Source organism: Chiloscyllium punctatum, chromosome 22 (assembly GCF_047496795.1).
Source record: "Chiloscyllium punctatum isolate Juve2018m chromosome 22, sChiPun1.3, whole genome shotgun sequence".
Classification (NCBI taxonomy): Eukaryota; Metazoa; Chordata; class Chondrichthyes; order Orectolobiformes; family Hemiscylliidae; genus Chiloscyllium; species Chiloscyllium punctatum.
In genome coordinates this window covers 87,105,860-87,129,250 of record NC_092760.1, presented here as the reverse complement: position 1 = coordinate 87,129,250, position 23,391 = coordinate 87,105,860, and the positions used below count along the sequence as shown (strand labels likewise).

At 42.9% G+C, this 23,391-nt stretch overlaps 1 protein-coding gene across 3 annotated transcripts in view; it reads right to left on the bottom strand.

Annotated features, from left to right (window-relative positions):
• Positions 1–7,858: 7,858 nt before the first annotated feature.
• The window catches only part of dbx1a (developing brain homeobox 1a), a 128,864-nt gene continuing 113,331 nt past the window's right edge, over positions 7,859–23,391 (bottom strand). For 2 of the 3 annotated variants that reach the window (XM_072592768.1, XM_072592769.1), the window contains exons 2-5: positions 13,412–13,765; positions 12,426–12,530; positions 9,731–9,933; positions 7,859–9,611 (exon numbers count right to left, since the gene is read on the bottom strand). In XM_072592768.1, the coding sequence (XP_072448869.1) occupies positions 9,276–9,611; positions 9,731–9,933; positions 12,426–12,530; positions 13,412–13,763 (996 nt within the window). In that variant the 5' untranslated portion in view covers positions 13,764–13,765 and the 3' untranslated portion in view covers positions 7,859–9,275. Of the gene's footprint in view, positions 9,612–9,730; positions 9,934–12,425; positions 12,531–13,411; positions 13,766–14,062; positions 14,084–23,391 lie in introns of those variants that run through there. The other variant, XM_072592770.1, reaches the window with a different exon arrangement.

Genomic DNA, 23,391 nt, shown 5'->3' with positions numbered 1-23,391 from the left:
GTAAATCTTTACAAAGTGTCCCCTCAGCCTCCTACAGTCAAATGAAATTCCTTGTAACTCTAGCCCTCAAGTCCCAGCACCACCCTGGTAAATCTTTTGTAAACACTCTTCACAGGATAAAAGAACAGACACTAGGTTTCTCATGCTGGTATAAGATGGAATTTGAATCAGGCAAAACTTCCTGCAGTTGGAAGAAATATCACTCTCGAACTGCAAGACTTACCAAAAGCCAGGCTGATAGATTGGGCAAATAAATTCTAAGTGAAATTGTCTGCACAAGGCAGAGATAATTGGTAAAGCATTTGAGCTTTGCAAAAACACAAGAGATGCCAGATGCACCACAGAGTGAGGCATTGGAGCCCATTAATATTCATTGCAGTTAAAGCAGCTTGAAGACAAGAAAAAAAATGAAGCAACATGAGATAAAGTGGGAATTGAAAAGAATGGAAAGGGAAATTGAGATGAAGACAAAACTAGAAATGCAAAGACTTTAGCTTGAGGGCAATGGTAGCACATCAGGACAGTGACGGGGAATCAAAACCAAAAGCAAAAATTGCTAGAAAAACTCAGCAGGTCTAGCAGCATCCGTGGAGAGAAGTCAAAGTTAATGTTCCTGGTCCAGTGACCCTTCTAATAGTGATAGGGAATGCCAGCTTAAAAGGATTCAGTTAAATGAGGAGACCTCTGGAGTTGATTGAAGGCTCTGATGTAGAAAAGTCTAGTTATGATCTATTGTATAGAAAGGAAAGGTTTAGTATTTAGTAAAGCAAAGAACTGCAGATGCTGGAAATTTAAAAGAAACACTGAAATTGCTGGAGAAACACAGCAGGTCTGGCAGTATCTATGAATAGAAAACAGAGAAAACATTTTGAGTCCAGTGTGTGACGATGCTATCACTTTAAGAAGTTGGCTTGCCCTGGTTTTCTCTTGAAAAGAGGTTGTAAAGCAGAGGTGATGAGTTGTCTCTAAGTAAACAATTTGTGCATTTGTGGGGTTTTTTTCTTTAAAGTTGGAATAATGGAAGCAGTCTGGGTGTGGCAAGCTCCCACAGACCAGGCTTTCTAGTTTTCTTGGTTTTTAGGTTTTGTTTTCAGCAGAAGCCTTTGGGGTCTCAAAAGAGTTGGAAGCTTCGATGAATGTCTCCTAGCTGCTACTTTCTCAGAATTTTCTCTTGATGTTTTTTTCATCCTGGTTTGGAGAACTGCATGTGAGAATTTGTGTCTGAATTTGTCTTTCTGCCGTGTTTATGGGATGTTACTATAATGGAACAGTTAATTAGTAGGAGGTACTGTATCAATTATTTGGTCATGTTTTCTAATAGTTAATTTATTCTAAATTCCTCTTTATTTTGTTTGCATGTTAACTATAGTATTTAAATAAATGGTGTTTTGCTTAAAGTTGAGCAGTTTGACCAATCACATTGCATCTGGAAAACCCACTTTACATCTACGTTTAAAATAAGAAAAAGTTAGGGTTTAGGCTACCCACTTAAAATATTTTGAGTGGGGGTGGGGTCTGGCCTGATCCATAACAAGTGACCCTTTTCCAGAACTGTTGGTTGCTGGGTATGTATTACTGAATGGGAGTGAGAAGGCAAGGAATGAGCAGATAGGTGGAGACAGAGCCTAGAGACTGAGAAAGTGTTTGACAGTCACAGGGATGGCTGATAGTGAACCAGTGAAGAAGAAAGGTTGATCATAGGATGATGAGTGGGTGAAAATGAATTGGCTGGGCTAAAAGTACTCCATGTCATTGTAGAGTCTGGAATGTGGGGTTGGGGTAAAGGACTTGAAAGAAGGTGTTCATTCTCTAAAGTTACTGAACTCAATATTGAAGGCTGCAGTGTCCCCAGGTGGCAAATGAGATGCTGTTCTTCCAGCTTGCACTGAACATCACTGGAGCACTGCAACAAGCCTGAGGCATCTCTGCTAGGGAATAGGGTAGCGTGTTCAAGTAACAGGCAGCTGGAAGTTCAGGGTCATTCTGTAACAGTTCTGTGACTCTGCAACACTATGATTCTGTGAAGTTTTAACTACAACCAGGAAACTGGAGGTAAAAGCTGATATGCATGCAGGTGAGGTGAATATGGCAGGTAGGCGATAGAAGGGATTTTGTCAAAAGTAAAGATAACTAATTTTGCTTCAAATGATTCAGCTAAACCCATAGCTTTTTTGAGAGACACAGGAGACATTCCACTTCTTTCTTTGTATCGGTTCTTGTTGAATTTACAATAAAAAGACATTTCTTACTAATGCTGAAAAAAAGCTGTAAAATAGCTTTTGGTTCAGGGTAGTAGTGGTTTTGGTGGACTGATGGGGAACTTTATCCATTTTATGATGATGTGTGGAGCAGTAAAGTGTAGTAACTATTCCCATTTATATAATGACAGAACTAGCTTTTCGTGATTCATATATAAGGACACCCAGATCCCTCTGCATCTTGGAGCTCTGCAATCTCTTGATATTAGATAGTATGCTTCATTTTCATTCTTCCTGCCAAAATGGACACGTCCACATCTATCAACATAATACACCATTTGCTCCATCTTTGCCCAGTTAGACGATATATCGATATGTCTTTCGTAATCTATTTATATCTTCCTAACAACTTCTTGCTTATCTATTTTGATGACATCAGCAAATTTGATAACCTCACCTTCCATCCCTTAACCTTCGTCATTTCTATAATTGTATACAGTCAGATCCCAGCACTGATGTCGGTCATATTATGCTCACCTGCAAAAGGCCTTTGCTCTGCTTCCTGTAAACCAACCAATTTTCTAACCACCCTGTATCATGAGCTTTTATGCACCTTTGGTGCGGCACATTATCAAATACATTGTGGAAATCTAGTTATAATACATTCTGTTTACTCACGCCACAATACCTCCTCACAAAGAACAGCAATAATTTGGTCAAATATGATTTCCACCTCTCATCTATTCGTGGAGGCAGTTCAAAGAAGGTTCACTTGGATGATCCCCGGTATGGAGGGGATTGTTTTCTGAGCAAATGTGAACAGATTGGGAGTCTACTCACTGGAGCTTAAAAGAATAAGGTGATCTCATTGAACATATAGGATTCTTACGGGGCTTGACAGGGTCAATGCTGAGAGGATGTTTTCCCTCATGGGAGAGTCTAAGACCAGACGGCATAGCCTCAGAATAAAGGGGTGACAATTTAGTCTGAGATGAAAAAGAATTTCTTTTGACCTCCATTCCTTAGAAAGCTGTGGGGGCAAAGACCTTTCATAAAATTAAGACTGAGATAAATTCTTGATCAATAGAGGAATCAAGAATCACAGGGAAAATTTTGCAAAGTGGATGTGAGGAATGTTGGATCAGCCATAATCCTATTAAATGGCAGACCAGGCTTGAGGGGCTGAATGGACTACTCCTATTCTTATTTCTTATTAGCACTAAAAAGGACCTTGCTGAAAAGATTTTTTGATTCATAGATTCCAGTATAACTGAAAATGAAGATCAATGCAGAACCTACACTGGCATGATTATGGTTTTCTATTCACTAGCCCATGTAACGTATACAACCAAAACCTAATTTCTGACTAAATCAGATCTCTTGAAGTGTATTAACAACCAACTTTGTAAACATGTGATATTTCAGACTAACATTTACAGTCTGTGGGTATATGCTTACTTAGATTATTATTACAAACCATGCAATTTTAATGTTTTGTATGTTTTAATTGTGGGCAAAAATGAGGAAAAAGCTGTTTTAAAAAGCAAGGTTTGCTGAATGGGGTGAAAGCAAGTAATTTGATACTCAGTGTGAACACTATCTAAAATGCCGGTGTGTGATCTTGCATGATGCTGGCTTGCTTCCTGTCCTGGCCAACCCAAATATGCAGGTGACAATATGACAATGATAACACATGTTGATCATTTGGGTCAATGGGCTGAGGAGTGACATAATTTGGATAAATCTGCAGTATTTTGATAAAACAAAGAAGGGCAGGACTTATACAAATAATGGTAGGGCACTAGGTAGTGTTGTAGAACAGAGAGACCTAAGAGAGACCTAATTTTTTGAAATTTGTACAATAGGGAGACAGAGTGATTATGAAGGCGTTTAGCATGCTTGCCTTCCTTGCTCAGACCTTTGAGTATTGGAGCTGGGATATCATGTTGAGGCTTTACAGGATATTGGTGAGACTGCTTCTGGAGTACTGTGTGCACTTCCAGTTGCCCTGTGACGGGAACGTTATTATTAAACAGGAGAAGTATTAAGAAAAGATTTGCCAGGATGTTGCCAGGAATGAGTTACAAGGAGAGGCTGAATAGTCTGGACTTTTTTCACTGGAGCATCGGAGGTTGAGGAGTGACCTTAATAAAATCATGAGGGGCATAGGTAAAGTGAATAGCATTGGTCTTTTCTCTAAGGTGTGGGTGTTCAAAACTAGGGGGCGTACCTTTAAGATGAGAGGAGAAAGGTTTAAAGTGGACATGAAGGGCAACTTATTTTACACAGAATCGTTTGTGTGTGGAATGAACTCCAGAGGTAGTGGTGGATGAAGATACAGTTACAACTTTTAAAATACATTTGGATAAGTACATTAATAGGAAAGATTTGGAGGGTTATTCTGGAAGGTGGGATTAGTGGGAATATGGCCAGCATAGACTTTTTGGACCGAATGGTTTGTTTCCATGCTGTATGACTCTATGACAGTATATTTATTTGTTTCCATTTGCCTTGGAAGTTGCCCTTTTAACTCCAAACAGTGCGTTATTGCCACGTGGGCCGCAGTTGGTCTTTTTTGAGATACTGGCTCATGTTCAAAAACTGGTCAAGGGATAATTACTAACCAGTGTTATGGACTAGACCAGACCCCCTCAAAATATTATAAGAAGGTAGCCTAGACCCTACTTTTTCTTATTTTAAAGGTAGATGTGAAGTGGATATTCCAGGTGTGATGCAGCTGGTCAAACCACTCAGCTTTAAGTACAACAGAATTTATTTAAACACTACAGTTGAAACATGAACAAAAGAACATTAAATTTAGAATAACTTAACTATTGGTAAACTTAACCGACCTGACACAATAAATTAGCTAAGAAACTGTTCCAATTCCCAAAACATCCCATAAGCATGCCCCTTGGCAAAAGATAAATTCAAACACAGGTTCTTACAGGCAGGAGGGATTTCAGAGAAAAGAAAGTCAGTCAAGAATCATCTGCTGAAGCTTGGAAACCTTCTCTAGGCTATAGCAGCTTCTCACTGCTACAACTAAATCAAACTAAGAAAAACCCTAAACTGGGAGAACTGGCCATTCCCCTTCCATTGTTAAACTAGATTCTTTCCAGACATTTCAACACCTCTGCTTTTATGACCTCTCTTAAAAAAAAAATCCAAAGACGAAATAACCTTGTTAAAGTGACAGCATAGTTGCACCAGGGAGCTTCTTCATAATGGAATACCTTTACCAGTCACTCATGGGGAAAATGGGTTTGGTCCCTCATTTCAATAAAGCAGATATTTATCTGGAAATAAGCATCTGGTCCTGATTTTTCTCAGTCCCTGCCCATGCAGACATAGGTGATGTCCCCTCTGCTCACTGACCAACCAAGTCAAACAGAGATTTACATTGACTTCTTTTAGTTCAGTCTCCTGTATTCTCTGTTCACAATGTGCTCTCCTCTGCACTTATTGCTTTGTGAAAAAACTCCATCCAGCCCCCAAGCATGATTCTGAACTTTCTGAAGGCCCATCATTTTAATTCATCCCTTGCTCTCCCACTGACAGTTCTGTCCTGGGACTGCTACACTGTTCCAGACAAACTCAATTTGAAGAACAAGACCTCGTCTTTCAATAAAGCACTTTACAATCCTCCCCAGCCCTGAATTCAACAACTTCAGCATTAGACTTTGCTTCCACATTTTGTTTGTTTCGTTTACATGTTTTGGTTTTCATCTACTTCTGCTTTCAAACAGCACCAAACTTACTCTGAGCATGTCTTCTCTTTCTTTTCCTGCCCATTAGCACTCCCTCTGACCCTGCAAGATTAACTTTTGGAGATTGAAATCCAAGACAGAATTCAAAGTCTGTATAGGGAAGTGGGAGAAAGCTGGGATTGGGTGGGATAGGGGGATTAGGATCTCACTGTATCTTTACTGCTACTGAACCCTGTGTTAATGCTGTGCTGGCTCCATGCACACCCCCATCTGTCTCCAACCTTCAAACCAATTTTGCATCCAATTGGCTAGCTCTCTCTGGATCCCATGTGGTCTAACCTGACCAACCAATCGACTATGCAGAAGCTTGTCGAGTGCTTGATGAAATTTGAATTCAATAACAAGCTGAAATTAAAAGCTAGCCTAATTATGACCATGAAATTATTGTTGATTGTTGTAAAACTCCATCTGGTTCACTCATGTCCTTAAGGAAAGAACATCTCCCATCCTTAGATGATCTGGCCTATATGTGACTCCAGACCACAACAATATGTCTGACTCTTTACTGCCCTTAAATGGTCCTGCAAGCTATTAAGTTGTATCAAACCCATATGAAGTGTAAATAAAAAGATTAAAATCTTATGTAGGAGTTTTACAGAGCTATCATGAACAATGATTGCAGTGAATACGTCTCGCCAGGCAGTTAACTATTTCATGCCCTGGGACTCATGTTGGATTGCCACAATCTTGGCTGCTCTTGTGCATGAAGATATTAACATGTGTGGTCCTAAGTCTGGTCATTCCATTTGTACATGAGATGGATTTTAATTTCCAGATATTACTGCACTACTGTAGAGTGCCTCCCTGTGCAATATGGGTACAATCAATATTCTTTTGAACCCGAGAGGATCATGCAACGTGGCTGCTGTTGTGGTTGAGAGGAATGCTTCGTTCCAAAGTTCATGTGTTTAGCATGACTGAGCAGAACATCAGTCACCTTTAAAGACCTCTGCAGATTGAGTCACAGCTCATATTGTGATGCCCTCTGCTCCTACATGTAGCATCAAAATGGAGAAGTTGACTGTCACAGGAAGTCTGGTGCTAACCCCAAGGCCTTTGCTGTTCAGGAGTTGCCAGGACTCAGTAACTAACTGAGAAAAGAAGCTCAGGCCTTTCTGTGTGAGGGACAGGAAGCTACATTATATCCAATACCCATGATCTCAAGAGAACTGTGGGGGCTGGCTGTTATTGTTAATTGAGTATCCTAATTTGGAATGCATATTCCACTCCTTCTCCTCTGATGTGATGCAGGGAATAAACTGGAGCTGGAAAGCTCCCAATACATTTATTAATTTGGGTACACAATAAATTCAACAAATTTCAAGAACAAGAGCACTTCATGGGATAGGACATATACCAACATTAAGTATTACCAAGGTAACTATTAAGGATCTCCTGTGCATTTTCTTTATCTGCTTTTCAACCACAAGTGTACAAACTTCCTCTGTGATTGCCTTCACTGGGTCCTAAAGCAATGCTGTATGTCAGAGCTTGAGTGCACTGGGATTATACTCACTGGAATTCAGAAGAATAAGGAGGGGTATCTTATAGAAATATATAAAATTATGAAGGGAATAAATAATATAGAAGCAGAGAAGTTGTTTCCGTTGGTGGATGAAACTAGAACTATGGGCATAGTCTCAAAATAAGGGGGAAGCAGAGTTAGGACTGAATTGAGGAGGAACTTCTACACCCAAACAGTTGTGGATCTGTGGAATTCCCTGGGTTTAGATCAGAGTGGTGCTGGAAAAGCACAGCAGGTCAGGCAGCATCCGAGGAGCAGGAAAATCGATGTTTCGGGCAAATGCCCTTCATTGAAACGTCGATTCTCCTGCTCCTCGGCTGCTGCCTGACCTGCAGTGCTTTTCTAGCACTACTCTGATCTCCAGCATCCGCAGTCCTGACTTTTGCCCTGTGCCCTGTGAAATTCCCTGCCCAGTGTAACAGTTGAGGCTACCTCATTGAATGTTTTTAAGGCAAACAATGATAGATTTTGAACAGTTAAGGAATTAAGGGTTATAGTGAGCGGGTGGGCAAGTGGAGCTGATTCCATGAAAAGATCAGCCATGATCTTTTTGAATGGTGGAGCAGGCTAAACAGAGAAGGTGCTGGATTAGTGGTGCTGAAAGAGCACAGCAGTTCAGGCAGCATCCAAGTAGCTTCGAAATCGACGTTTCAGGCAAAAGCCCTTCATCAGGAGTGAAGGCAGTGAGCTGTGGCCTACTCCTGCTCCCATCGCTTATGTAACTACAACCTGCAAAGTGAACATCACACTCAGCAGATTGCAGAGACTGGTACTTAGTTTATGCCATCAGCTCTGTTGCTAAGCATTAATCTTACTGCTCTCACTAAACTTAACCACACAATTTAATGTTCCCAATAAAAGCAGAATACTACGCATATTAGAAATCTGAACCAAGCACAAAGTGCTGGAGAAAGTCTAGCAGCATCTGTGAACACTGTAACAGATTTAAGTTTTAAGTCAAACATAACTCTTCTTCAGAACCTCTTTAGCACATGCTTGAGTGAAGTACTAAGGTGCAAGTTTTGTTAAATAATGTTACTTTTATTGCTATTTCTGATACATAAAACAAACTTAATTTTCTCCTAAAGGTGCATGGGATTCATGAAACCTTACTGACATAACAAATTATTTTACCTGACTGTCTGAGCTCAGTGTTAGTTTTAAATCAAGATGAATTGTTTTTTGTCAAGCAAAGGTACTCAGGGATATGGGCGTAAGTCAGGTATGTGGAGTTCAGCCACAGATCAGCCATGCATTTACTGAATGGCAGACAGGCTGAAAAGGACAGAAATGCCACCACCCTTTGCCTTGAAAGTTTATTTTCTCTGTTTCGTTTCTCCTGATCACATGGACTTATCAGGCTGCTTTTGGGATGAGTCATTGAAACAAAATAATAAAAAGGGCTCTGCCAGACACAAGCTGTCTTTTTTAGTCACATCTCATTATACAAAAAGGTTTATGATATAAACATTATGAATCTATACACTGCTGATACAAAATAAAAACTTTTATAAGTTATGACCTCAAGTCTACATTTGCAAGTTAAGTCATTAAAAAAAGTTTCAGTTCAAGTCTACTCAAACTATAGGTATAAGTCATTCACAATAATCTTGGTATAAAATATTCACACAACTTGTCATTTGTACAAAAAGCAAACTGTATACAGGTTATTGAAGCTGCGCAGACACGGCATCTCGGGCGGAGAAACGTTTGCATTCCCCTCACTTCGTCCGTGAATATCGAAAATGTCCATTAGCAAAGTGAGCTGGAGGAGCCGGGGGTTTATGAGACGGTTATTTCCTCCTCTTTGTCCTCCTCTCCTGAGAAGTACGTGTGAGGGTCAGTGCGCTGGTGTGACAACAGGTGAAGGTGTGTGTCCATGTTATCCTTGTACCCTGGCGAGTGACATATGGAAGATTTGGGACTGTCCCTGTAGCTGGTCTCTTCCTCGTCCCCGGAGAGGTGCCCACAGGGTGACTTCTTACCCACGTCGCTGAGGTCAGGGTGAGGGTTTAACTTTGTGGGTAAGGTTTGCTCTCGGCAGCCCCCAGCAGACAGCAGCTCCCTTTCTTTCGAATTTCTCCACTTCATTCTTCTATTCTGAAACCAAATCTTCACCTGGTCAGGAAAATCAAAACAGAAAATAACAGTGACAATAAATTTAGGTGAAGGTGCTCCTGGGAGGCGAAGCTGGTGAAGGCGAGAGAGAATGGAGGAAATCTCAATTGGAAATTTACCTGGGAGTCTTTCAGTCCCAACTTGGCTGCCAGTTTGCGTCTGTCGGGCTTACTGATATACTTCTGTTTCTGAAACATCTTTTCCAAAGCTTTCCGTTGTACGTCCGAGAAAACAGCCCGGCGTAGCATCCCTCTCCTGGGTTTGCCCCGAGTGGCCAGGGACCAAGAGAAAGTCCCAGGGATAGGTACCACTGAGGAAGAAACTGTGCAGAAACATCGCCGTCAAATACTCCAGGAAGGAAGGGTTGAGAAACAACTGGCCGCTTTCACCAAACAACCCGGGGAGACCTCTGAGGAACATAGGAATAGGAGGTCATCCAGTCCCCAACCCTGTTATATCATTCAGTGGCCTAACTCCATTTACCTGCCTTTGGCTCATATCTCTTATTGCTGTTCTGAACAAGGGTCACTGAACCCAAACATTAACTCTGCTTTTAAACTACCGACTTTACTTTTAACTCCTGCAATATCTGTTTTAGTCCCTTTATACTAATGCTAAATACAAACATCGTTCAGATGTAAAATTAACAACCAGCATCCGTCGCCATTCGTGGAAGGGAGTTCCAAACTTCTCCCACCCTTTGGGTGTAGCAGTACTTCCCAACATCAGTCCTGAACTATCTGGGGCAGATCATGGAATTCCTTCACTAAGGGCATTGAGGGTCAATCTACAACAGCGGTTGAAGGAGACAGCTCACTCTCAAGGGCAACGAAGGATGGACAATAAATGTTGAGCCAAGCCAGTGACACCCAAACATGAATAAAAATTACCAGACTATGCTTCCTAATTCTAGAACACACAGCAGTGGAAAGAGTTTAATTATCTCCCAAATCTTCTCCTGTTAATATCTTGAAGACTTTGATCAGATCACCCTTAACTTTTTAAATTCTATAGAGGATGGGGTGCAATGCTAGGTGACTGAGTTATAATTACACTGAAACCTTGTGAAATGTACGTTGCACTCACACTGAGAATGAGTCTTTCCTGTTGAACGGCTTAGTCCAACTTCAACTAACAAAAAAACATTGCTGGAGAAACTCAGCAGGTCTGGCTGCATCTGTGGAGGGAGAACTACCAGGTCAGGTCACCTTTAACGTTTTCTCCCTCCACAGATGCAGCCAGACCTGCTGAGTTTCTCCAGCAATTTTTTTTTGTTAGCTGAAGGCTGAGTCTCTTCAGCAATTTCCATTTTGGTTTGCTTCAGATCTCGGGTTTTTATTTTGTTTTGTTTTAAGCTCCACTTTATCCTGGCTCTGCATAATTCCAAAAGTCGCTGCGGATCTGAAACTTAGAGCTTTGAAGTGCGTAGTATTCGTTGGGAATGTTGTTGGCTCGCGTTTCGTGTGAAGTGGGCCCGTCCCTGAACACTTTCGCTGGGTTCAAATGGTCTCGGTTCGCGATTTTGAAAATAAAAGGGCAAGTTTCTCTTGATGACCGCCATCAGCAGCCAGGAATTCTAATGAAGCGTGAATGGCAATTGTCCAATAATGAACTGCCTTGGCAGAAAAAGACTGAGGACAGGCTGCTGAAACCTTGCCTTAATAGCACAATAAAAATAGCAATTCACACTTCCACAGAAGTTTGTCATCGCGTTTTCTATTCCTCCCTCTTAAAAACAGGTTCAATAAATGGGGATTGAAAATTCTTGTTCAAATAATTCTCCAGGTTTTTTTTTGTTGTTGAAACGTTTTTGTGAAGAAAAAGGCGTCCGACAGTTTGGACCAGCCTTGGCTATCTCCCTGTTTGAGATGTCAATCTCCTGTCACACTCTGGCGATGCCAATTTCATATTATTTTTTTTAAAAAAATAGGATTTTGTTTGATGAGAAATGGAATGACCACATCGGATGCTGGACAGTGAAAATTTCCTCAGGAAATTCCAGTTTAAGGAGTAATATAAACTTACCACAAGTGCAAAAATTCCAACTGAAGTCCAGGATAAAAAAAAGTTACATGACTTTGAGCGAGTGAACAATTAGCCTCAATTTGTCCTTGTGCACGCTATACATTAAACAAACAACTTCAAATGCCAAATCACGTTTGATGTCGCTTCTCCTTCTAACTATGAAGCAGTTCAGCAGAAAGCACTCCCTCTGCATTTAGATTCGGTTCAGTCCTCTGTGCCAATGAATTAAATTACTTGCAAATTGTTCACAGGAACCTCCCGTGGAAATAATAAGCGGCACTGTTCATTTTTAGTTTTAAAAAAAGACTTTTGCTGAGGCTTTTGGAGATTGTGTGTTTGTGCTGGGCGGAGGAAGGGGGTGGTGGTGGAAGATGTGGTGTCACCGCTGGTGCTAAGACTGCGTGTGGTTGCTCCAAATGAAGCGGAGATTGGTCATGGGTCTCAGAGAGTTGTTAGGGATCATTTGTGAGCTGTAGCGCTCTGTGGGAAAACTGCCGCGGTAAAGACAAGCCGACAAGCGCTTCTGAGAATGGGCCCGCCTCGAACTTACTGCGTGACAATTCCTGCTAATTTGTAGATCATGGATTGAGTGCAGAGTGTCAACCGTCACTGCGTGTGCTAAATAGAGCGTCAAATAACCGAGACTGATTTCTAACTGTTGTACTTTTAACAACCTCTGAACTGCACTCATACCCCCCAGGGACGGCCTGCGAAATATCGATTAAAGATGCGTGAAACAAAGGGAGCCCGGGGGCAAGGCTGGGGAGGTGCAGGGTGCGAGGGACCCACCTGGTAAGTATGAGGAGCGGAAGAAGGGCTGGAAAGTGCCTTCAAAGTAAGGGAAGGACAATGTCTTCGGCCTGGAGAGTCCCTGCATCAGCGGATGGGGCGTTTCTGTAAGCGAACACACAGGGTGGAGAGTCAGACAGAGAAGAAGAACACGTTTCTGCTCGAATTGCTCAGGTTTTGCTATCCACCCTGCAACAGGTGGGGATTAAACAGGTCTGTTTCCGTTGACGGGCAAGGGGCAACATTATACAAATCAAAGGCGAACGGAGACTTTCTAACACATTGATAGATAGAGGTGTCTGATGACCACCACGGACACAATGGGCCAAATGGCCTTAGTCAGTAGCTAAAAACTTTACTTTTAATTCAACACTGATTGGCAAGCTGGACCTTCTGGCCCGAAGTTGGAAACATTACCACCAAGCCACAAAGTTCCTTAAAGTCACGGAAAGAATTTAGGGAATTTGGTGCCATATTTAAATACACTTTGACCTTCTTCGACGGTATATGGATATTTCGATCATGCTACTTTCATTACACTGAAATAACAATGTGCTGTAATTATTAATTCGTCAGATATTTTATCGTGACAACTGTCTACTGCATTCAGATATCCTCAGGTTTTGAGATCGCACAAGCAACATTACAAAACTGACAGGACTTGAAGGGACAGTTCTGAACAAAGCGCTTAGGAATAATTGATTCACTTTACCTTATTTGCAAATTCGGACATACATTTCAGGAACATTACTGACGTTTAAAAAAACATGATCACAACAGCTAAAAAAAAACTAGCACAGAAAGTCAATTTTAATTAAACCTGTTTCCATGAAATCAGAATAATCAATTTGCGATGAACTTACTCCCAAAACATTGCAAACAAAAAGGGCTTGCTATAAACCTGGATGGGGGAAATTCGGAGTTTACTACAAGTTAGTTCTATTCAGCGGATTTAAGGACTGACAGTGCAAGATGGGATTACTCACCGGTTCTTGGAGTTGACGAAAGGATAGCGTGAACACCGAACTTGAGGTGACTCGAATCGTTTCTAGGAGAAACGGCAGGGAGGGGGGAACAGCTCCCGCCCGGTCCCGAGCTGCCCAGACTGACCTGTTCGGGTGACACCGGGCCGGAGTTCCCCGGGAGGCTGTGAGTCACAGAGCGGGGTACGTAACCGCTTGGCCGACTGATCCTCAGCAAGTCCTCCACCAGGAAACTGGCCCCGACTGCATGCGAGGAAAAGGCGGATTGCAGAGACTGGGGCAGAGTCAGAGTTGGGGTCGGTCGCAGGAGGCCCGGATACATGGCTGAAGGGGCAATGACACTGGGGAACATCATTTCTGCAGCAGGACAGGAAGGAGAGAGAGAGGGGGGTGGGGTGGGGTGGGGGGGGGGGGGGTGGTGGCGTATGAAGAGGGAGGGGTGAGTAAAAAAAAACCTTTCAATCAGTCCTGTTCGACAAAGTGCTTTTTTAAAAAAAACCTTGCTTTCAGTCGGATCCAACTAGAACTGTCTACTATTCTACCATCTCCCCCTTCTGCATGGGCTGTTATATAGTGGACCGACGGGTTAAGTCCGTTCAGATGTGCAGCACTCAGACAACACTCAACAGAATTCCCCATATGAGCTTTTCTTACCCCGCGCTCCTGGCTCGCTCATTGGCTCATTGGGCCAATTTGGGATTGGATTAGACTTCATAAGCAAGCAATCACAATGAAACTTCCACAAAGAAAGTGGTGGTCATTAATTCTGAATACTGACCGCTTCTTTTGAATAGCCCGCTGAAGGATTTGAGTGGGTTTTGTTTGGGTGCGATGCACACAGGCTAATTAAAAGACAATTCTCCAAGTTCCCAATGACATTTTCCTCGTTTGAAAAGAATTATGAAAAGAAAGCACTAAATTTATTTGCTAGTCCCGCTGTGCCTACAAAACTGGCCAATAAATATTCATCTCCCTCACACCATAATCTCCTTGTGAAAATTGCATAGTTCTGGCCAGAGGGAGACGCTTAAACTGCAGACTGTTCTTAAATCATAAAGTAAGTTACTTCTGTGTGTCTAGATATGAAAGCTAGTCACTAATTAAACCAAAACATAATAAAATTAAGCTAGGATAGTTTAACCTTGAACCATTTCGTAGTTAAACTAATATAAGACATGCATCTTGTTTGTAATGCTGTATTCTACAACTAAGTGAATCAGTTAATTTAGAGTCAAAAGCAGCATTTAGGACACACACGTGGGAGAAGTTAGGATTTGATATTGTGGCAATTACTTTGCCTGACTCTGCTGAAACTTCAGCGCGAATGCTTTGCCACACAAAACACAGATTTTAGATACAATGCACTCTATTAAAAAAGTGTTAATTTGCAACATATGGTGGAGGGGGACAATGCTTAGCGTGTCTTGCGTGTTTAAAGACATTTGAATAAACAGTTAATACGTTTTAGAACGGCGCGCTGCCTTTCTCAAGAACAAAACCCTATAATCCATGATTCCAAAATCGATCAAATTGCTCTTCAGCTCGCTAACAGATGTGCAGAATATTATATTCGAGGGAAAAAAAAGTCCCCTAATCTTCTAATATGCAATGAAAGTGGGCAACTGACACATTATCCCATTAACCGCGGTAACTGCATCAATCCATCAGCTGTTCTTTCCCCTTATTTACTTAACACAATACTTCAAAAAAATCGTATTAGCCGACTTTCAGCAGCTTTATTTCTTCGTTCCTTTCCCCATCCTGTCTCGCTGCCCAGTAGCCTGCCTCAGCTGTAGGTGATCCGCAAGTTTCTTCCCTGACCTAACTGCAGACAAAAAAAAGTCCTTGCGCAGTTCGAACCCCATACACCCGGCGAAATATAAAAAAACTGCGGCTGAACTTCAGCTGTGGAACCCCGAGGAGCTCCGACTTTAGTTTGAAATGCGAAAGTAATTTATAATGTCACTGCAATCACATTCCCGATCCACAATCCCATTATGAGTTGGACAGTGTTTAAACTGAGGACGAGAGTTTATACACTTAGCTGCACACACCCTGCAAACGACATATTGGGCAAAGCGTTATTGCAACTCAAGGTCTGGTTGATTGTAAATGAAGTTTTGAGGCTGTGGTCGGAAAATGATGGGAGATGGAGAAATCCTTTTCAACACTCTAAGCTGAATGTGAATTTTCTACCATACAAAATTAGGGCTTGGATATTATAGAGTCACAGAGATGTACCGCATGGAAACAGACCCCTTCGGTCCAACCCGTCCATGTCGACCAGATATCCCAACCCAATCTAGTCCCACCTGCCAGCACTCGGCCCATATTCCTCCAAACCTTTAGCTGGAGAATTTGGATCCGTTTTACTGAACGGGGAGATGGGGGTGGGGTGGGGTGGTGGGGGGAGGTAGGGGGAAAGCCGTTTTCCGGTTAAATTGCACTAGCGTTAACTATCTGGGATAGTCCATGGGTACGAATCACCCTATTTTGTCGCCCTCACGACGTTACTACCATAGACAGATTATGTTTCAAAGTGATGTTAGGAAATAGTGCTCTGAAGAACTTTAAGGACCAGTATTGGTTAAATTCTGTGTGCTGAAGGATCGATGGTGCAGTGGCAGTGTCCCTATCCCCAAGCCAGGAGGCCAGAGTTCGAGTCCCATCTTTTTCAGAGGTGTGCTGTTTGCCTCTGTATGGCTCAGTAAGATATCGATAATAAAGATCGGGCTCACACCTCGTGCTGCATTCCCACCCGAATCCTGCCAAGTATAAACTGCATTGGCGAATAATCATTAAACAGGTTACTTAAATACAGCGTCCTCTCTCCAGATGACTTTCGACTGAGTTAGACACAGCTCGAGTTTATAGTCGGGTTGTGAAAGCTATGATAGATTTACACAGAGAGAATTGGACTGGGAAATCTGGGTCGCCCTACCGGATGGAGAAATCATTTTCCAGCACTTTGGAAAAAAAAATTATGCGTGAAGATAGGAGAGGGAAGAGAGAGAGAATCAGTTTATTTTCGCCCCCCACCAAATCCACCAGCATTATTTGAGCCCGATTAACATCTGAACCGGCCACTGACTCTTAAATGAGCGATTCCGTAACAACTTTTCCGTTAAAACTAGGTCGAACTGAAAAAAAATTGTGGCAAGTTCATTTTGAAATGCTTCGATGAGCAAACGACTTCGGATGTGACCGATAACAGTCCAGACGGTAAAAGGTGATTGACGCCAATTAATTTTAAAATCCTGAAACGGGGATGGTGGACCAGGAGAGAACATTAATCAAAGGCTACAACGGGGCTTTTCTGGACCAGTGGTAGTGCCCCTACCTCTGATTCAGGAGGTCGGGTTCCAGTTCCATCTGCTCAAAATTGAGTGGTGGCAGCTCTGAGCACGTCGATTGGGTTTTTAGATTAGATTAAATTAGATTAGATTCCCTACAGTATGGAAACAGAACAGAACATTCGGCCCGAGCAGTCCACACCGACCCTCCGAAGAGTAACCCACCCAGACCCATTTCCCCTTCAATGATGCACCTCGCACTATGTGCAATGTAGCATGGGCAATCCACCTAACCTGCACATCTTTGGACTCTGGGAGGAAACTGGAGCACCCGGAGGAAACCCACACAAGAGGACATCAACGTATCTCTTTTGATGCAGTGGTAGTGTCGCTATCTCTGTCCCAGGAGTCCCGAGTTCGAATGTTTCCTACTTCAGAGGTGTGTAACAACACCTCTAAATAGATTAAAAAGATGCAATCGAATCCTCCCCTTTATAAAATATTATCGGATATGTTAGAAGATTATGAAACCGAGTTAATGGTAGTTGTCTTTTCCATAGGATGGGGGATTTTAAGACCAGGCGGCACATTTTAACGTGGGAGGAGAGAAATTTTAAAAAGAAATGAGGGGCATTTTGTTTGTACAGAGGGTGGTTCGCGTGTAGAATGAGCTTTGTGAAGCAATAGTGGACGACTGTGCGCACAATTGTAACGTTTAAAAGACAGCTGGATAAGTACATGAACAGGAAAGGTTTGGAGGGATATGGGCCAGGGGCAGGTAGGTGGGACGAGTTCACTTTGGGATGAAGTTTGACATGGACTGGTTGGACCAAAGATGAAAAGAGAGCTTCCTCAAGGTAGGCATCCTTGCAAGAGGATTCGCAGTAGGTTAAGATCAACCAGGAGAAAGTGAGGACTGTAGATGCTGGAGATCAGAGTCCAGCATCTGCAGTCCTCACTTTCTCCTGGTTGGACCAAAGGGTCTGTTTCCGTGCTGTATAACTCTATGGCTAAACTGGAGAGCGAAAACATGTCCCTGAGTAAGACTGAAAACGCAATGCCCGCTTTTGATCAGCACCTTTGCAGCAGTTAGCTGTTAATTTTGTTTCTGGATCTTGGGTGGGATTTAGTCGGCATGATATCTATAAACTGGGCAGTTGTGCCGGTGTATACGACAACCTGCTGGCACTTATTTCATGCCAGTAAATCAGGATAACGACGTAGACTGGGAGGTTGGGTCAAACCCATGCTGGGACACACGTGTATGTGGCCGTTTCGGCAGGACCTGCACCGCACCCTTGACACCGCGACCAAAAAGCAATAAGGACAAAAGAGAGAGAGAGAAAAACATCTGAATCCACTAAGAGAGAAAGAGAAAGGAGAGCTGAAACAAGCGTTCAAAGCAAAATAAAAGCACACGCTGCAATGAAATTTGACTGAGAGATTTATTTTTGAAAGTTTCCTTTAGAACTCTCTGGTTCCTGATAAGAGCTGTGACTAATGTTGTTTGACCCATGTTCGTCTTTTTGTACTTCCTGCCATTCATGTTGACGCGAGTTATCTCCATTTTTTTAAATAGAAAAAGTCACTCAGTTTCTTTGTTGGTCTGAGCAGGGATTTTTTATATATATAAAAAACAGAGGAGTTTACGGAAGAGACGTTTTTCTTCCTCCAGCGTGTGATTCAGAGCGCCAGTCCAAAAACTCTAATCCCCATGAAATTACCCAGCAGGCGTACGATGGAAGTTATAAACTGGCACAGGCCACTTATACACACAGACACATACATAAACACACAGACAGACACACACACACAGACATGGACACACACGCAGACACACCGAAAATCTTACAGACACACATACAGATCCACACAGAGACACAAACACACACAGGCAGACAGACACACAAACACAGACACGGACACACACAGGCGCACATACACAGACACACACGCGCAGAAACATACAGAGACACAGTCACACACGCACACAGACACACACAGAAACACAGACAGACAGACACACAGACACATACACGCAGGCACACACACACCCACACATGCACAGAGTAAACGTTATTTAAAGACACATCATTCACTGTTTGGACATAAATGTCATCATTTTAATATCACCCCATGAAAGGAAGCGTGTTCGAACTGTAAGATGAGAAATATATTGGAATGGCAGTTTCTCTGAGTTTAGCGTTAATGTCAACTTTGGAATCCGTATTCTGGAAGGGGACTTGCTCGCAGTGGAGAGGGGACAGAGAATTACCAGGATGTTGCCTGGGCTGCAGACTTACACTGATGAAGAGAGATTGAACAGACTGGGATGAAAGCAAAACAAAACTGCTGGAGATTATAGCGGGTCAGGCAGCATCCATGGAGAGAGACCAAGCTAATAGTTCAAATCAACGGATTGCAGCATCTGCAGTAACTTGCTCCGACTAAAGAGACTGGCAGTGTTTTGATCAGAGTAGAGGATATTGAGAGGGGACATGATTGAGATGTGTAAAATCTTGAGGGGTCTAGACAGGGTACAAAGGAAGGATTTTTTGCTCTTGATGAAAAAGGGCATAGATTTAAGGGAAGGGGCAGGAGGTTTTAGAAGAGATGCCAGGAAAACACTTTTTCACCCAGAGGGTGCTGGGAGTCTGGAACTCATTGCCAGTCAGGATGGGAGAGGCAGAAACCCTCAGAACATTTAAAAATGATTTATTTTGTCTGCACTTGAAGTGCCAAGGCATGATATGGAGGAGCCGGTGTTGGACTGGGGTGGACAATGTTAAAAATCCCATAACACCAGGTTATAGTACAACAGGTTTAATTGGAAGTACAAGCTTTCAGAGCACTGAAGGGGCAGCCCTAAGAAAGCTAGTGCTTCCAAGCGCTGGAAAATGGGATTGGAAAAATGATGTGGTTGTTTTTGACCAGTGCAGATTCTATCCCAAGCGCCTTTTTTTTCCTGTGTGCTGTAGATCATTCTGACTCGAAAGAGGGCTGTGTTCCCTTCTCAGAAGGACATTCAAGTTTGCCGTCAATCTGCAGGAATTTCGACTCACGCTAACTTTATTAGATACAAGGACCAAATAACATCATTCCTCAACTGATGTCGACCCAAAACGTCACAGTGTTTACAAAACGCCGTTCATTGTTCAGAATTGAATTGAAGAGAATTAGCTTTGTTAGTGAAGCGGGTGAATTTATTTCAGTTTTGAGTTAGTTCTCTTTAAAACCACCTTAAGGTGGACATATTTTTTAAAAAAGAGAATCACGGCTGAGATCTGTTTCAAATGGTCACCTTCACGTGTGAAACGGTGAACATTAAAATAAAATACAAAACAGTAAGTGCTGGGGAAAACTCCGTAGCTCTGGGAGAACCTGTTAGAGTGGTCCCTGGATTCGAGCCGTTAACCCTCTCTCTCTCTTTCTCGCCCTGTCTCTGTCCCTCTCTCTCTCTCTCTCTCTGTCTATCTCTCTCACTCTCCCTGTCTCTCTGTTTCTCTCTCTCGCAGGAGACAGAGAGAAAGAAAGACTGAGCTAACAATTCGAGTCCAAACCACCTCCTTACAAATGCTGCCAAGCTGCGGAGACTTTTCAGCACTTTTTTCGTTTTTGCCATACCTTGATCCCGTCGCTCAGAGTCATCGAGATTTCTATGTTCCTATACAAACTGCAGATCCACCCGGATCTCAATTACCGCCTGAAATTGATTCCATACCTGTTCTCCCTCGCCCACCCCATCACTGACCAAAACGGTACTGTCGAAATGCACTTGATAAATTTTGGAATAAATCCTAAAAAGCAATTAACTCAAATCCATCTCAAGTGGAAATCACACAATGATTAATTTGAGGCTCCTGAGGATTCCTTATACAACTTGGTGCCAAACAAGTGTTTGCAAATGAACTGAAACGGCCGGACCAAACAGAAACAGGCTTCCCGGAGCTGTTGTCATATGATGCTTTAACTCTCCCAGAGATTGTGGCGACAGAAAAATAAAGCAACTTTTTCTGAGGGTGCGTTTCGCTGAACGAAGAGACAAACCCCAGGCTAAGACAAGTCAGAATATTCTGCAGCATGTGGTGGTATTGCTCTGAGTTCAGCTCAGGATTTAAAACAGACATTATTTACTGCTTTAAAATAAAACAAAGAACTGCGGATTTTGGAAAACTGAAACAAGAAAACCCAAAGAGAATGCTGGAGAAACTGAGTAGGTCTGACAGCGTTTGGGGAGATGTGGAGAGAGAGAGAGAAAAATAATGTTTCGAGTGAGGGAGCCTTCTTGGGAAAGTTACTAATGTTTCCAACCTGTAATTTTATGTTCAGTATTGGCACGGTCTGTGAGTGTAGTAGGTTATTTCATGACCTGGGAAGGCTATGTGCACATTCAGTTTCAGGTATTCGTTTTAATCAAAATGATTCAAATACAGCGAAAATAAACATGCATGTACATTAAAATACAACGAAAATAAATATGGATATACATTCATCCATAGGAGAAAATGAGCAAATAGCTACATTCTTCCATAGTCATATATACATTCACCAGGTGTTAATAAACATTATAAACACTCACACACACATATTCATTTATACTATCACCAATATATACTGTGCGTGTTTATATATATATTTACTGTGTGGAGTTTGCACGTTCTCCCCGTGTCTGTGTGGGTTTCCTCCGGGTGCTCCGTTTCCTCCCACAGTCCAAAGATGTGCAGGTCAGGTGAATTGGCCATGCTAAATTGCCCGTAGTGTTAGGTAAGGGGTAAATGTAGGGGTATGGGTGGGTTGCGCTTCGGCGGGTCGGTGTGGACTTGTTGGGCCGAAGGGCCTGTTTCCACACTGTAAGTAATCTAATCTAATCTAATATATCCACAATTGTGTTAGACTGGAGTAGATCAGAAGTCACATAATATCAGGTTAAAGTGCTGTTCTGAAGGCTTGTGATTTCAAATAAACCTATTGGACTATAACCCGGTGTCGCGTGTTTTCTGACTTTATATATATTCACATTTGTGGTCATAACTGCATCCACTAGTATACAGATGTTTATATATATTCATGTTTACTCACACACACGTATATATACATATCTGCATTCACCAGAATATACTTGCTTACATCTGTATCATTTATTTGCACAGTTCCAGTGGCTCGAGATGGAAACATCAAACACAAACTCCTGACCAATTTAAAGCCATCCCTAATTTCTGCTCCCCCGCCCCATACACACATTCCATGCTCCCTAATGGTTGGTTTCCACTGTTGTGGAGCAACGGTATTCTCTCTCTCTCTCTCTGAGCCAGGAGGCTTGGGTTCAAGTTCCATCTGCTCCAGATGTATGCCCTCACATCCCTGAACAGGTTGATGAGGAACATATTTGGAAATCATGATTTGGAGGTGCCGGTGTTGGACCGGATGGACAAAATTAAAAATCAACGAGTTAAATACAATGACTGCAGATGGTGGAAATCAGATTCTGGATTAGTGGTGCTGGAAGAGCACAGCCGTTCAGGCAGCATCCAAGTAGCTTCGAAATCGACGTTTCTGGCAAAAGCCCTTCATCAGGAATAAAGGCAGTGAGCCTGAAGCATGGAGAGATAAGCTAGAGGAGGGTGGGGGTGGGGAGAAAGTAGCACCTCATCACCTCAGGAGATCTCCCACCCACAGCTTCCAACTTCATAGTCCGGGAACCCCGCACTGCCCAGTTCTACCTCCTTCCCAAGATCCACAAGCCTGACCACCCTGGCTGACCCATTGCCTCAGCATGCTCCTGCCCCACTGAATTCATCTCTACCTACCTCAACACTGTCCTATCCCCCCTACCCCAGGAACTCCCCACATACGTTCGAGACACCACCCACGCCCTCCACCTCCTCCAAGACTTCCATTTCCCCAGCCTCCAACACTTCATCTTCACCTTGGATATCCAATCCTTTTACATCCGCCATGACCAGGGCCTCCAAGCCCTCCATTTTTTCCTCTCCAGACATCCCCAAAAGTACCCTTCCACCGACACTCTCATTCGTTTGGCTGAACTGGTCCTCACCATTAACAATTTCTCCTTTGAATCCTCCCACTTCCTCCAGACAAAGGGGTAGCCATGGGCACACGTATGGGCCCCTGCTCTGCCTGTCTCTTTGTTGGCTACGTAGAGCAGTTGATCTTCCATAATTACACTGGCACCACTCCCCACCTCTTCCTCCGCTACATTGATGACTGCATTGGCGCCACCTCATGCTCTCGCGAGGAGGTTGAGCAATTCATCAACTTCACCAACATATTCCACCCTGATCTTAAATTTACCTGGACCATCTCTGACACCTCCCTCCCCTTCCTGGACCTCTCCATCTCCATTAATGACGATCGACTTGACACTGGCATTTTTTACAAACCCACCGACTCCCACAGCTACCTGGATTACACCTCATCCCACCCTACCTCTTGCAAAAATGCCATCCCATATTCCCAATTCCTCTGTCTCCACCGTATCTGCTCTCAGGAAGACCAGTTCCACCACAGAACACACCAGATGGCCTCCTTCTTTAGAGACTGCAATTTCCCTTCCCACGTGGTTAAAGATGCCCTCCAACGCATCTCATCCACATCCTGCACCTCTGCCCTCAGACCCGACCCCTCCAACCGTAACAAGGACAGAACGCTCCTGGTGCTCACCTTCCACCC